Here is a 16,099-nt window from a genome sequence, read left to right as displayed (position 1 = left end):
CTGTGTTGTATGCGATGCTTTTAACAAAGAAAATCCCTTCCATGGAAATCAACGCCTAAATGACGGCAGCAATTTGTGTATGGCTTAAAGCTCATTTGCGTTAAAATTGGCTGGAAAATCCCCCTCCACTTGAACCATTTATGTGCGATGCAACGTCCTCCGCTTGATACGCAACTCTGCTGTGTGTGGCGTCGTGCTTGGATCCCCGCGTGGGGAATGTTTGTTTCGAAAGTTGGTGGAGCATGCGATGATATATGGCGCGACAACGTGAGATCAGTGAGAACCTCAACATCTGATGGTAAAGAGAAGCCGGTTAATTTGAATCAATGAGATGTTTCGCACGTAAGTAGAATGCAAAAAAAACGTTACTGATTCTTAGGTATATGTGATTTGATGCTGGCTTAATTGCTATGATAAAATACTGATGGGAAAAAGAATGCAAGCAATCTAAAAGCGTGTCAGTGGATACACATTTATATCCAACATTTTGAAAATGCGTTTGGGGTGGGTCTCGGGGGGTATGACACCCACGTTCAGGAAAATTCTGTTTTTATCAGCGAAATCCACCATTTTGGAGCACAAACTAAGGAAAAGCATATTTGCTACTCAAGTATTAAGCATGCTGGGTCTGTCTTAATTTCCAATTTATCAATGTTTAACAATGTAAAGACTAAAAATAACCAAACCAAAATTGCGTCCAAAACCGCTTTTCGACTTTTGCCTGTACATTTAAATACAAATACATTAATATATATTTTTTCAGTAGCAATAACTTCGTTGCTTTATCGTACAGACTACAGGAAATCATCACAATGTGGATATTTAATCTTATTCAAGGGTGGTGCGTTTTGAACCCCAATAGGCGTGCTACCCGCACTTCCCCTTACATGAAAACTCAGGATAGGGAGTGCAAGGTAGGAATAGGAGATGTATGGCATTAACTATCTACAATTGGTTATATAAGAGTTCTTTATACAAAAGTATCACCTTCCAATCGTTTATGAAATTGAAACCTTGGATTGTGAGATTAAATTTGTGTTCAACATTTAGCTTGTTCCTCATTACATGGCCATAATGAATTGAGCAAAAGATGTTTAACATTCGAATACGCGCGTTGTTGTATTTTGCACAACACATGTGGATTCTGCTGCCATTTTTTATTTATCTAATATTGACATGAAACCAACGTGTATTCATTAAATCACTTACCGCCAACAAAATGATTTCTGACTATTTTTGGCCATAATTGAGTTGCCACGGGACAATTTACCGAAGCAACCTCTGGGATTCCGACGATATGGAATGATACTTGAACGATACGTTTTCACCACCATGTTTTTGCCAGATGACACGAAATTTGGAAGATTTAGAAAGCTAGCGTCTTCTACAAAGCTGCTAAGGTGGTAAGAACCATTATGATAGATGTAAATTGAGATTGAAATTAAACCACTTGTAAGCATATGCGGTAAAAATTCCGTTTCAGGTGGTTCGAAACAAAATTCCGCGGAATTTCAAGGAATTTGAGCATGGCGAAATCTGATTTCTTGATTTCGTTTCGTTTCGCAAAATTACAAAAAAAATGCTTGAAAAAACTGGCTTTCAACGAAGTTTTACGGAATTCCGCGGAATATCGCAACAAATTTGAACCTAAAGCATATCGTATATTATCGTAAATTTTCAAATTTTTGGCTGCACCGCTGAACAAAATCATAAAGCTGTTTTCAAAACTAAATGTTATGAAAAATTCTATTAACGCTTACTACATAATCTCATTCTGAGTCGACAAATACGTATTTAGTTTTCTTCTATGAAACGTCTTCAGTGTGTCTAACAGAGCTTGAGCTTGAGCTTGAGCTTGATTGACTGCTTGTAGTTGCTACTCCATTATGACCAGATCAGCTGTTCTTGCATAGCGCACCAACAGATGTTTACTTGGGACTAGCACACATCTTCAATGTACAAGTACTGGTGATCTCATTTGTTAGGTCATACTGGCGCCTGCCACGTCAGAATGCAAGTCAATGTAGGGAAGGGGGAGGAAATGATAATGCAATCACTCGCCCACTGCAAGCCGAATATACCTCTGCACTTGCCACGAGTTCATGCGGAATTTGTTGGAATTTCTGGGTTAGGTTGGAGAGGCAGAGGTCCGTCTTGGTTAACGAGCTGCCAATGTGATAGATAGGAGAAGGTAACTGATGGAATTTCTATTTGGATGTAGGAAACGAGCTCTATAGCTCATTTCCAAATCTAGCAGATTACTGTTAGAATACTCAAGTTGAAGGTATAGGAATAGTAATATAAATGGTACGGAAGTCCATTTCCAGTTCTAGCGATTGCTAGAACATGAGAAATATAGAGAAAGATACAAAGTAGGAGAATGGAACGGACCTGGGATTGAACCCAAGACCTCCTGCGTATGAGGCAGAAGCAGTAGCCATATGACTACCTAGCCCGCTCTTAATTGATTTACAAGGCGTTTTCCATCAAAAACTTAAAAACGGCATAACTCAAAAATCTCACCAACGATTTTTTTAATTTGTCCAGAAGCGTAGAATTACAGTAGGAATCGAATAACGGTTTCCGATTGAATGGTTTTTTTTTTCATAATAACGGTAAATGAAGCATCGTGGGAATGATACTTGAACGTTTTAACCACCATGTTTTTGCCAGATAACACGAAATTTGGAAGATTTAGAAAGCTAGCGTCTTCTACAAAGCTGCTAAGGTGGTAAGAACCATTATGATAAATGTAAGTTGAGATTGAAATTAAACCACTTGGCGGTGCAAGTACTGAGGAACTACTTGTAAGATGAGGTATCTCGCAAACTGTGGAGTATAGAAAGTTGGAGTCTTCTTGTACGTTGTCATTCTGGCTACGTGCCCGGCCCACCGCAGTCTTCCGATTTTCGCGGTGTGAACGATGGTTCTCCCAACAGCTGATGCAACTCGTGGTTCATTCGCCTCCTCCACGTACCGGCCGCCATCTGCACCCCACCATAGATGGTACGCAACACTTTCCTTTCAAAAACTCCCAGTGCGCGTTGGTCCTCCACGAGCATCGTCCAGGTCTCGTGCCCGTAGAGAACTACCGGTCTTATAAGCGTTTTGTAGATAGTTAGTTTGGTACGGCGGCGAACTCTATTCGATCGGAGCGTCTTACGGAGTCTTTCTTCAACCACCTCGATTTCGTCACCACCGATAGAAACTCGTGGTGGGTGGCTTACATTGACCTCTCTTGAGCCTCTTCCTATGATGTACTTCGTCTTCGACGTGTTGATGACTAGTCCAATCCGTTTAGCTTCGCTTTTCAGTCTGATGGAGGCTTCCTCCATCTTCTCAAAGTTACGTGCCATGATATCAATGTCGTCGGCGAAACTAAATAACTGGACGGACTTCGTGAAAATCGTACCACTCGTGTCAATCCCTGCCCTTCGTACTACTCCCTCCAAAGCGATGTTGAAAAGCAGACACGAGAGACCATCTCCTTGCCGTAACCCTCTACGCGTTTCGAAGGGACTCGAGAATGCCCCTGAAACTCGAACTACGCACATCACCCGATCCATCGTCGCCTTGATCAACCTATCAGTTTATCCGGAAATCCGTTTTCGTGCATTAGCTGCCATAGCTGGTCCCGATCGATTGTATCATATGTGGCTTTGAAGTCGATAAATAGATGATGTGTGGGCACGTTGTATTCGCGGCATTTCTGCAATACCTGACGTATGGCGAACATCTGACCTGTGGTAGAGCGTTCACCCATAAATCCCGCCTGGTACTGCCCCACGAACTCTCTTGCAATTGGTGTTAGTCGGCGGCATAAAATTTGGGAGAGTACCTTCCCGAGTAGCACACATGTTGCACAAAGATCACAGTAACTTATATGTGACCGGATTCAGTCACAATTAGGTTGCTGCAACCAGTTTCACTTGACTTGTGCTGCTTGGGTTGTAGGCGGCGTTCAGCAATGTGATTGCGCGGTAGTTGCTACAATCCAGCTTATCGCCCTTTTTGTAGATGGGACACACGACTCCTTCCATCCACTCCTGCGGCAGAACCTCATCCTCCCAAACCTTGGTAATCACCCAGTGCAGCGCTCTAGCCAGTGCCTCACCACCGTGTTTAAACAGCTCTCCTGGTAGTTGGTCAACTCCAGGGGCTTTGTTGTTTTTCGGCCGGCCGATCTCCTCCTGGATTTCCTGGAGATTCGGAGCCGGAAGTCGCATGTCATGTCGCATGCATGTGCTCCTAGGTTCATTACCATACCGCCACCGTTGTCTGCCATATCGCCATTCATGTGCTCTTCGTAGTGCTGCCGCCACCTTTGGATCACCTCACGCTCGTTTGTAAGAAGGTTCCCGTTTATGTCCTTACACATATCAGGCTGTGGCACGTGGCCCTTACGTGAACGGTTCAACTTCTCATAGAACTTTCGTGCGTTATTAGCGCGGTACAGTTCCTCCGTCTCTTCACGGTCTCAATCTTTCTGCTGGCGCTTTTTCCTCCGGAAAATCGAGTTCTGTCTGTTCCGCGCCCGTTTGTATCGTGCCTCGTTCGCCCTCGTGCGGTATTGCAGCAATCTCGCCCATGCTGCATTCTTCTCCTCAACTAACTGCTCACATTCGCCGTCATACCAGTCGTTTCTCTGATCCGGAGCCACCGTGCCTAGTGCAGCGGTTGCGGTGCTTCCAATGGCGGATCGAATATCTCTCCAGCCATCTTCAAGAGATGCTGAGCCTAGCTGCTCTTCCGTTGGAAGTGCCTCTTCTAGCTGCTGCGCGTAGTCTTGGGCTAGTCTACCGTCTTGTAGCCGCCCAATGTTTAGCTGCGGCGGACGCCTCCGACGCGTGTTGATCACCGTCGAGAGTTTTTAGCGCAGACATACTGCCACGAGGTAGTGGTCGGATTCAATATTCGCACTGCGGTAAGTGCGTACGTTCATGATGTCGAAGAAGAATTTACCGTCGATTAGAACGTGGTCGATTTGATTTTCCGTTACTTGATTAGGTGATTTCCATGTGGCCTTGTGGATATTCTTGCGGAGGAAGAAAATGCTTCGGACTACCATTCCGCGAGAGGATGCAAAGTTTATGCATCGTTGGCCGTTGTCGTTCGATACGGTATGCAGACTATCCGGTCCGATGACCGGTCTATACATACCCTCCCTTCCTACCTGAGGGTTCATGTCACCGTTGACGATTTTGACGTCCCGCAGTGGGCATCCATCGTATGTCTGCTCCAGCTGCGCATAGAACGCTTCTTTCTCGTCGTCGGATCTCCCTTCGTGTGGGCAGTGCACGTTGATGATGCTATAGTTGAAGAAACGGCCTTTTATCCTCAGCTTGCACATCCTTGCGTTGATTGGCTGCCACCCAATCACGCGTTGGCGCATCTTTCCCAGCACTATGAAGCCGGTTCCCAGCTCGTTGGTGGTGCCACAGCTTTGGTAGAAGGAAGCCGCTCGATGCCTGCTTTTCCACACTTTCTGTCCTGTCCAGCAGATTTCCTGCAGCGCTACGACATCGAAGTTGCGGGGATGTAATTCATCGTAGATTATCCTGTCGCAACCTGCGAAGCCTAGCGACTTGCAGTTCCATGTTCCAAGCTTCCAATCGTGATCCTTTATTCGTCGCCTAGGTCGTTGCCGATTGTATCGAGTCGTATTATCTTCTATGTCGTTCGTAGTAGTTGTTTTTAAAGGCGGCTTATTGGGCCTGCGCAAACCTCCTGTCTCGTCGGAGGGCCGTCGTGTCAGGGCTGTTTAGCGTCCCACCTAACACCAGGACTTGGGCTTGTGCGCTTTGAGCGGCACACGGTCGCTTTGGCGGAACCTACTTGCGGATTCATGCAGCTTTTTATAGAGGTTTAACAGGGCCCACTGTCAAACCCCACCACATCCTAGGCAGGCGCCACAACTCGCAGATGGCCTGGGGAGGGATTGTCAAGCCCTTGGACATAGTCCCTGCTGCCCCCGAATATATAGAATTGAATTGAAATCCTGGGAAGCACAAAGGTTGACGACCAACTGATTGGTTGCCGAAAAGTGTGCTCAATCAAAGAGATTTATAATTCCCAATGTTTCACTAACCGAAAAGCTCTTGGAGCTCAGCAAGAGAGCTTTTTGCACCTAATAACCTAATAATCGAATTCTGCCCGAGCAGATTTCATTTGAAAAATATTGGCCAAATTCAGAATGATATCTGTCGTTTCTGTAACGAGGTTTCACTCGGAACATCTGCTTTGCAGTTGCCATGAATTGTACAAGGGTAGATCTAAATTTCTAAATAGTGGCTTTATGCAAATCTTGGAAATGTAGTGGGTTTTAAAAACTCAATTATGTCGGACTGGGAAAAGACCGCCTTAGGTTGTTTACTTGGCAAATGGTGATCAACAAGATGCGAATAGTTAATAGTAATCAGGGGTATACCACAAAAGTTTAACTCAATGGACGCAGTAATTCTACGCCCCAACAAAGAAAAAACGGATTCACGATGAGGCACGTGACTCACCAAATCGAACATATTCCCTGAAATTTTATTATACGCCAAAATTGTTCTGAAAAAAAATATTGATTTTTCTAGAATTTTTTAGGGTTCTTTCCGAAAGAATTTTTGGATAAATTTTGGAAATTCTATGGAAATTCTGATAGGTATTTCTCCAAAAATTCTATTGAAAATTTCTGTTCAAAATCCTGTAAGAATTCCTTCGGAAATAACTTAACTAATTTCTTAGCAATTTCTTTGGAAATTTCTGTGCAAAATCTTTCCAAAATCTTTAAGGTTTGTTACTGAAATTTCATCAGGAATTTCTTCGTAAATTTCTTTTGAAAAACATTCAAAAATTCTTTCCACTCCAGGAATTTCCTCCAGTAATAAATTAGAAAATATCGCCATTACATCATTTTGTCATTCCTCCTGGGATTCCTTCGGAAAATTCTCTGAAGAGGCCTTTGTGAATTCATCTGGATATTCCTTCAGAACTTCCTCTTACTTTTAGTAAAACACTAAAACCCTACAAAATTACTTTTAAAATTGCTGCAGGAATCATTCCGGAAATTTTGTTGGAAGATTTTTTTCGGAAGTTTATTAGAGAATGAAATTTAAAATCCTTAAGGAATTTTCGGAAGGGTTTCTAACGGAAATGTCAATGCAATTTCCAGATGAAATTTCCGACGGAGCTCTTGGAGTAATTTCTGGATGATTTGTAAAAGAATGTCTGAATAGAATTCTGATATCCAAAATTTTTTTATTCTTTTTCTCAAGAATTCCTGGGTTAAAATATGAAGATATTCGAAGGAATTCCTAGAATTTCTTCCTAGAGTTTCGGAATGGATTTCTTAGAAAAACACTGGAAAAATTTTTTGAGAAAATCCTGAAATAATTGCTGATAATAAATTGAAGGAGTTCATCATTCAATTTCGGCAGATATTTCCAAAGCAATTTCAAAGGAATTCATAAAGAAATTGAAAAAAGAAGTATTCATCTAAAGAAATTCTGAAAGGTTTTTCTGGAATAATTTTCGTAGGTATTCTTAAAGGAATTTTTGAAGAGGTTTCCGTACCGAAGGAATTCTTAAAAGAATTTGAAAAGGAATTCACTCATAAAAAAACTCATAGACAGATAAGGTAAATTTTAACTTGTTGACGATTGTAAGAACTATAAGATATAACTTGTCTCGCGTCGCGTTTCTTATGAGTGTCGCGTTGTTCTTACGTTAAGCAGAAACCATAAAAATTGTTGTGAAAAGGAATTCCCGGAGGAATCTCTAGAAGCATTCCCGAGGTATTTCGGAAAATAATTTGGACTTTCCAAGGATATCCTGTAGAAATTTCTGAAGAATTTCTCCTAAAACAATATCCGAAGGTATTCCAAAAACAATTTCCATAGGTATTTCTGATGGAATTCCTGAAGGATTTTCAATAGTTCTTACCGAGCAATTTCTAAAAGAATTTGTAAAAGAAATTATGAACGGAAACTCGATATTAAATTCTGTACAAAATTCCGACATTCTAAATGTATGCAAAAATTTCTTTGAGCATTGGTCTTGGTCTTGGTCTTGGTCTTGGGTAGCACCAGCCATTCTTATGAGCGGGGGATTTCCTAACAAAGCCTTAATATTGAGACGCACTGTTTTTTTTACTGTAGGGCTCCTAGTGGTCGGATCTGGAATGTTTTGACAGCAGTTTATTGTGCAATGTCTCCTCTTTTAGTACTGAACATTTCGTCTCGATTCATTTTATTTGAAGGAAGTTATACGCAATGGAAGCCTTGATTCGAAAGTTAATTTTGGACACCGGCTCTGAAAATACGACGTGGTCAGGTTAAAAAATCGCAAAATCGTTGAAATTGGATTTTGTGCAGCTTCCAGGACAAAAGTTTCATAAAGCTACTGGACGAGGTGATGTTCCGAGTTTTCCGATGTTCCAAAGTTGAGCCGATAAATTCGCAAGAAAACTAATGATCTGGCAAGGTATTTGCTGCGGCGGACAAAAATCCCAGGTTTTTTGACAAACAAGACTATGAATTCCCAAGCAGAAGTGTCTAAAAAGCGTTTTCTTCCGTACATTAAAGCCCACAAAGGACCTGTAAAGTTTTGGCATGATTTGGCAAGCTGTCATAACAGCAGAGAAGTGCTGCAGTGGTATCGAGATAACGGGGTGGATTTCTTCGAAAAGGACGTCAATACACCCAACTGCCTTTAGTTTCGCCCAATTAAGAAATATTGGGCAATTGTCAAGCAGAAGTTGAAGGAGAGTGGAAAGGTGACTATAATGTCGAATTCGTTTTTAACCTGGGTCAGTGCCAACCCGAACCCTGAATAAAACAAACATTTTCAGTTCCATCTGTCATTGGATATGTTTGTGTGCGTAGCATCGTGTTTGTTTTGATTTGAAACATATGATCCAGGACAGTGTTGTGCTGAATCATTATCAGATGATAATGATTGCAATTTTCATGTGAAAACTGTAGGCGAATTGTCACCGGCGATAACTTATCAAATTTTGTACTCAAACGATAATAAACAAAGAATTTTCATTCAATCATTATTCTTTACAAATATTAGCTAATTGTCAACAATCACGTTATATCTTCTATTTGGCGTAATGGTTTCATGGTAGTAAGGAAATTGAGTTAAAAATGTAACGTAATGTGACCATACGTCCCGCGTTTCGCGGGACAGTCCCGCATTTTCACTATTTGTCCCGCGCTGAAAAGCGTCCCGCGAAACGTCCCGCATTCAAGTTATTTTTTTTGTCTTTATTTTTGTGATTTTTTATTGGGTAATAAGTTCATCACATAATTCAAGTTATTTCTAGTTAATGTCCCGCGAAATACAGAAAAATAGAAAACATTATTAGCTATTACTAAGTATTTGAAAGGAAATCATTAGATTTTTTAAAATTTTGACTAAGACTAACGTTTTGTAAGGCAATCATATAGGTAGATCATAGAAATCAAGATTTAAATGTTCTTGTGTGACTAAGACTAAAATTTAATTATCTCTATAGTAATCTTGTAATCTTGTAAGCAGATTTTGCTGCCATGTATTTCCTGCTGCGTAGTTGCTTGGATTTCAACACGGAATGTCCAAAATTCCACTCCATTTAAATACCATGTGGCCCAAAATCTTGTGGAAAATCTACCCAGTTAGAAAACGACCTTCAATGTGTTGATATTGGATATCGATAATAGCAGTGTTGGGAAAAAATTCTTAAATCTCATCCAAAATTTAAATCAAGTGCGAGTCAAACACAACCCGACTCATGGCATAGAGAATCGTTCATGATTCGACTCGCGGTTTGATTTCTACGTGTTGAAATAATCGAATTTACTTTCTTTGCGGAAATAGGAAAATAAATCCATAGGTAACATAAAATCAGCTTTTATTGGGTTTTGGTGCTTTTTGAAGCGAAATCCTTTTTGGCGAATAAGCGGAACGATGCGATGCTGCATACAAAACTCAAGCACGAAGCCCTCCCTTCAGAATTGGAATGGGAAGAATTTTTTGATTTTCTGAGCAGATATCTATCCAGTCTCACCTATTTGAAAATAAATTGGAACAAAAACCGTAGACCATATTCTTGAAGGCGAAAGATTCAACCAGAATACAATTTAAGAAAAATATAATCTAATTAATTCATAATCACAGTATCTACTTTTGTTAGGTATTTTAGAAAGAGTTATTTAGGTTATTCGGAAAATAATTTTCGAGGTTCGATATCATTGCTTCTATCGCTAAAAAAAAAAATATTTCCTAATAAAATTCTATACACTAGACGATCAACAGCTGAAAGTCATTTAACTGCATCGCTTTTGAACTGCAATTTGATAGTTGCAACAGTTTTGCAGTTATCGGACAGGGAACCGCTAAACTTTAAAATTAAACGAAACACCATGGCAGCTACATTGCGCTGTATATTCAACGTGTGAAGAAAGCTTTGACTTCTAAAGTGAGTTGTCGTTTATCGAACAGTACTAAAACATATTAAACTATGAACTTTTTTTTGTCCCGCGCTCACACAAAATTTATCTGGTCACATTAAGTAACGGTAAATACTTCAAATCAAGATACGATTTTCAAACGATTTAATCGCTGGCGAGTTTTGATCACTTCATAATTTCAAAGTAAGATCGCGTGTGAGTTTGATCTTTGTCGATTTTTCGAAAATTTGATTTTTCTCATCCCTGATCCAGGACATCCAATGCAGTGGCAATGCGTTGGCATTGACTAATCAGATCATAATAAATAAAAATGTATAGTGCGTGAACTGATTTTTGGATAGTACAATTTATTGATTTTTATAATCCTGTGCATATTTTTTTACCAAGAATTCCGTATAGAGTTTATGTATAGGAGATTTTCTATTCTACAAGAATTCATCTAATAAATCATATTTAAATTCCAACTACTATTTCTGTGAAAGTTTTTTTTCGGAAAAACACTCAGAAGCATGTAATAAAAATTCTCCAGGATTCGCGAAATTTTTTTCCTCGCCACCACTCCTGATAAAGGTAGCCTCACACCTCGGGCAAAAATTTCTGCCAGATTTTGGGCCCCGTGCATTTTAAATGGGGCCGGGATTTTGAATTTCCGTTACCAAATCCCAAAAATATATGTAAAATCCGCGAACCAAATTCCCGAGGTGTCAGGCTACCTTAATGCTATGAGTTCCTTCTGAAATTCCTAATCTTTCCATGTTGGATTACATGGAAAACTTAACAATGTTTCCTCCGGAAGTTCCTTCAGGAATTTACTTGAAGTTTCCTTTAGAAATTCCTTTGCCAGTTTCCTCCTTACATGTTCCTTGAGGAAATCCTCCGAAAGTCCCTTGAGGAATTTATTCGGAAGTTCCTTGAAGGATTCTTCCGGAAGTACCTTGACGGATTCCTCCGAAAGTTTCTACATGATTTCCTCCCGAAGTTCTTGCAGGGATTCCTCCGGAAGTTCCACCAGGAGTTTTTTCGGGAGTTCCTCAAATAATTCTCCCGCAAATTCCTCCAGAAATTCCTTCAGGAACTCCTCCATTAATTCCTCTAGGAACTTCTTCAAAAAACATCCTGCTTCCTGGAAGAATTTTTGTGTGGCTTCCAGTGAAACTCGTGAAGGAACTTCCGGGGGAATTCCTGGAGGATATTGCGGGGGATTTCTTTGAAGAACTTCCGGTAGAACTCCTCCAAGAACTTCCGGAAGAGCTCCTCCACTTCCAGAGGAATTCCTCAAGAAACTTCTGGCGGAATAGATTAAGGAGCTTCCTGGGGAATTCCTCAAGGAACTTCCGGAGTAATTTTTCAAGGAAGGAAGTTCCGGAAAAATTCCTCAAGGAAATTCCATAGAAATTCCTCAAAGAATTTCCAGAGCAATTTCTCAAAAATTTTGCGGAAGAATTGAATAATTGCTCCGGGGGTATTTATGTACGAAACTTGCGGAGCAATTCCTGAAGGAAACTTCATTCTTGTATTCCAGAAGGATTGAAGGAGGTGTTATTGCAGGAATTTCCTAATTAATCTAGCAACTTCCAGAGAATATCCTGGAACAGCATTCAAAGATATTCCTAGAAGAATTTCCAAAAGAATTCATTTCCAAGGAATCCATAGCAAAAAAAATATGGAGGAATGCCTGAAAGATATCGCCAATGAATGCATACAAAAATTCAGGAAAGAATTACTGAAGTAATTTCTGGCAGAATTCCAGAAGAAAATTCTAAAACGCACGAAGAAGTGCGAAGAATGTCAAAAGAAATTCTGGATATTATTTAAGAAAGAATTCTATTCGGTATCCCTCAAATATACTTTTTTGTGAATTCTTAGCGGATTTCGTGAACGGGTTGCAGGGGCAATTCCCAAACTAATTCAATCCACTGACCTTATTTAGGACATAATCTGTGAAGAAAACCCTGAATGAACTTCTGAATAACTTTTTAAAACTAAATCAAGACAACAGTACCGGATTAACATCATTTAAAACTACAATAACAAATATAACAAAATTCCCGAAAAAAGAATTTCAACGCGCATTTTATTTGAACAAACGGACAGTTTGGTTTTTCCCTTCTGCTTGTTTATTCCGCCCAGTCCCACCCACCCGCATGGTTTTGACAGTTGAAGTGCAGTTGTATTGGTGAACCTGATGTGAAACTGTAAAACAACACAGTGCGAACCCGACAGCTTTGGGGTTGGAACTAGTGCGAACCTAGTTCCAACCTGGACGAATAGAAAAACACTTTGACAGCACTAGGTTGGAACTTTTTAAAAACGAATTCGACATAAGGATGCGACAGAGATGAAGAGATGGTGGAACAAAATGGCCGCTCAGGTACTCCAACAGAGTGTCCAAAATATGATGACTGGTGTTTAAAGAAAAGTTCGAGATTTCATAAAAATGAAATCGGAATAGTTTTTTCGCTATTTTTCTTTTAAATATCAATAAATAACTTTCATTTTCAGTATCTAACATTTTTATTTCAATAATATGGTTCCGAAATAAATCAGTTTTTTTGCGTCCCAATATTAAATGACTCAAGCTTTATTTCTTCGAAAATTCAAAGAAGGTATCCTTCTTTTAGCATTTTTTTCAGTATCTACAACACCTACGGAAATTGTTTAAGGATTACCTTTGGAAATTCCTTTAGGAATTTCTTCGGAATAAATTTTAAGAACTCTGCTAGTACTTTTTCAAGAAACCCCTTTGGAAACTCTAAGAAGAAATCCTTGAAAATCCTTCGAAATTTCCATTAGGAATTTCTTCAGAGCTTCCACCAGGAGTCCTTTCGAGAATTTTTCTGGGTATTCCTTCAGTTGTTCCATCGGATTTTATTCAACAATTATTACAGAAATTCCTTTACACTGTCGGTGATTAATTTTAAAAATTCCTTCATAATTTCCTTTGTGCATTCCTTCGGAAATCTCTTCAGAAAATCTTTTTTCTTTTAGAAATCCTTCGTGAATTGATCTTTGAAATAATTTTGGGAATTTATTTGGAAATTCCTTGAAAATTCCTTACGAAATTTCTTCAGGATATCCATTGAAAATTCCGTTAGAATCTCTTCCAAAATTTCTTTAGAATTTCCTATTTCATTCTTCCATCATTTTTCGGATGAATTTTTCAACAAAATTTCCGGAATAATGTATTTTGAAACGAATCTTACATTGGAATTCCTGGAGAAATTTACAAAGGCCTTTCGGGAGGTTTTACGAAAGAATCCCTGAATCCAAATGAACTACAGGGGGAATTTTATAATTTATCCCTGGAGGAGTTCCCGTAAGAATTCCTGAAGGATTTACTGGAGAAATTTCAGGAAGAAATCCTGGAGGAAATTCCAAATGTATTTCAGGAAGAGTTTCCGGAGAACAACCTGAATAGATTTAGGACAGTTATGTAGCCAAATATGAAAACTGAATTATGAATATTGTCTTTATTAACGAGGTTTTCGGCCCTAGGCCGGTTCACCTCGTGTTGATAACTGAAGAAATAAGGCAAATTATGGCATAAAAGTTTATTTTCGATTCCATTTGGACACAGTGTGCAGAGGTTCTCTTAGGTAGACGAGATGTATCACCCTATAAAGTAATTCCCTTTCACCAGCTATGTCATATCATACATAGAATGCATTCTCGACGACTGCCGACTACAAACTGTAATCTATTTTCGAGCTGCCATGTATTTCAACATAAATCATCGTTCATTACTTAATCCCTCCCAATTCAACAGCTTAATCCCAATCCCAGTTGCCTCCACACATCGTCGTTCTTTTTCCGCATAGCTAACTGCTCGCCGTGATCATGTTGCGCGACTTGAAACCCCCAACTAGTCGCACAACATTCGCTTCCAACACAAACTCTCATTCTCCCATTCCCCATCATCATCGACATCATTGAACTGAACCTCCCAACAGAGAGACCCCAACTCCAACCAACAATCAACCAACAATCCATCAGCGAGTAGCCACCCTTTCACGAGAAGGCGCAACTCTGCGCGAGTCAGTCTCTTTGGTGCACCCCGTGAGTGAAGATCGGTTCCGACGAATAACAACGACCCACGTCCAAACGAAACAATTCGAGTTATAGAAGATTTTTTCTCAATTAAAAAGCAGATTTATCCGCTCTCATCTGTTTGATCCTGTCCGAGACGCCACCTCGTTGCCGTACGACCATCCGTGCGCCGCCCACCTCCCAAACGCGTGTTAATTTATTGTCCATGTCCAACAACAACTTGCATGGGCGTCCGTGTGGCTGTTTTTTTCTTTGCTGGAACGAAGAGGATCTTTATTTCCCCGACTGAAGATTTCCCAGAGATCGTGATCCGCCGTGCGTGCATGAAAGTGTGAAAAAATTGCTTTTCCTCCTCAACCTGTGCTCCCGGGCTCTATTTAATCCGGAGTTGAGTTAGTGAGTGTGAGTTTTGTCAGTTTACACAATTTTTGCGCGATTATTTTTGGATTCCTACATCATCTTCATCGACGCCGACGACGCCAGCACCCAAAGTCGATGAAATTGTGAAGCCGTGAAAAACCGTGCGGCAGAAACTCGCCAGTGGCCGGCGCGAAACAACAAGTTTTCCTAGCGGGTTTTTCGGATTTATTCTCCGCCAGTGACCGATTGGAGAATGAATTTGTGAAGATTGGTGAAAATTTCGTGTCCGCGATCGTTTGTGTTTGTGCAAAAGCGCGTTCGGTTCGATTGGGTTCGCGCGCGCTGCAGGGAAGATTGAACTTCCGATTTCTGTGCGTGAGTGCATTAGTCGTCCATTCATTGGCTGGAGCGATTGGGAGATCAGTTCGTGAAAAGAAAGTGTTTGTGATCTTGAAATTGAAGCCTGATTGTCTGAAAAGGGTGGTGATTGGTCGCAGTTTGTGCAGAAGATGGAACCCACTGGGAACAATGGATTGTCCCCGCTGGACGAACTCCAGCGGCAGTTGAACGAAGATCTGGCGCAAGTGGTGACCTCGGCGCCACCCCCTCTGGCGGCAGCGCCAGGTTCGGCGCCTCTGGTGGCGACCACCATTAGTACCGTCGTGCTCCAGGGTGGTCCACTGCAGCTGGTAATTGCACTGCTCAAGGTAAGTGAAGACTCATTCATCGTTCGAAAGTAATTACCGCTACAACGAGCAACTACAGTTGAAATGCATAATTTGAAGGTTTTCCCACGGTGATTTTGACCCTATGAGCGTTTATTAGGTAGGTTGCGGCCCAATGTGATCGACAACCGTAGTGAAAATCATAAGTACCTAAGAACATCTGCTGTGTGTGGGTTGGCGGGTAAAAGTGAAAGCGATGGGGCCACCCAAAATGATGGGCAGGAAGAACAGAACGTACATAAATGAGTGGGCGCCGTCAATCGAACGAATGGCGTGAGCAGTGAGAAAAGAGAATTGAAAGAATCAATTCGAAGATTTAGGTCAATCAAATGCGGGAGATGAATACCTACTTCAAGTCTTTTGTTGGGTATTGGCGTTTATTTAATAATTATAAATTAGAGAAAATTTTACAACAAGAAACGTGTGTGTGTACATTGATACACTAACTTCAAATAAGTTAAGTTTTTAATTTGGAAACTTCGTTGCATATCCAAGACTCCAGTGTTTGTTATGTGTGTTTACAGG

At 40.6% G+C, this 16,099-nt stretch overlaps 1 protein-coding gene across 8 annotated transcripts in view; it reads left to right on the top strand.

Moving 5' to 3' along the window:
• Positions 1 to 14,496: 14,496 nt before the first annotated feature.
• LOC134208759 (muscle M-line assembly protein unc-89) overlaps positions 14,497 to 16,099 on the top strand; it is a 292,998-nt gene continuing 291,395 nt past the window's right edge. For 7 of the 8 annotated variants that reach the window (XM_062684664.1, XM_062684661.1, XM_062684665.1 and 4 more), the window contains exon 1: positions 14,497 to 15,556. In XM_062684664.1, the coding sequence (XP_062540648.1) occupies positions 15,359 to 15,556 (198 nt within the window). In that variant the 5' untranslated portion in view covers positions 14,497 to 15,358. The remainder of the gene's footprint in view (positions 15,557 to 16,099) is intronic. The other variant, XM_062684666.1, reaches the window with a different exon arrangement.

Source organism: Armigeres subalbatus, chromosome 2 (assembly GCF_024139115.2).
Source record: "Armigeres subalbatus isolate Guangzhou_Male chromosome 2, GZ_Asu_2, whole genome shotgun sequence".
Classification (NCBI taxonomy): domain Eukaryota; kingdom Metazoa; phylum Arthropoda; class Insecta; order Diptera; family Culicidae; genus Armigeres; species Armigeres subalbatus.
This window is presented reverse-complemented; position numbering and strand designations above follow the sequence as displayed.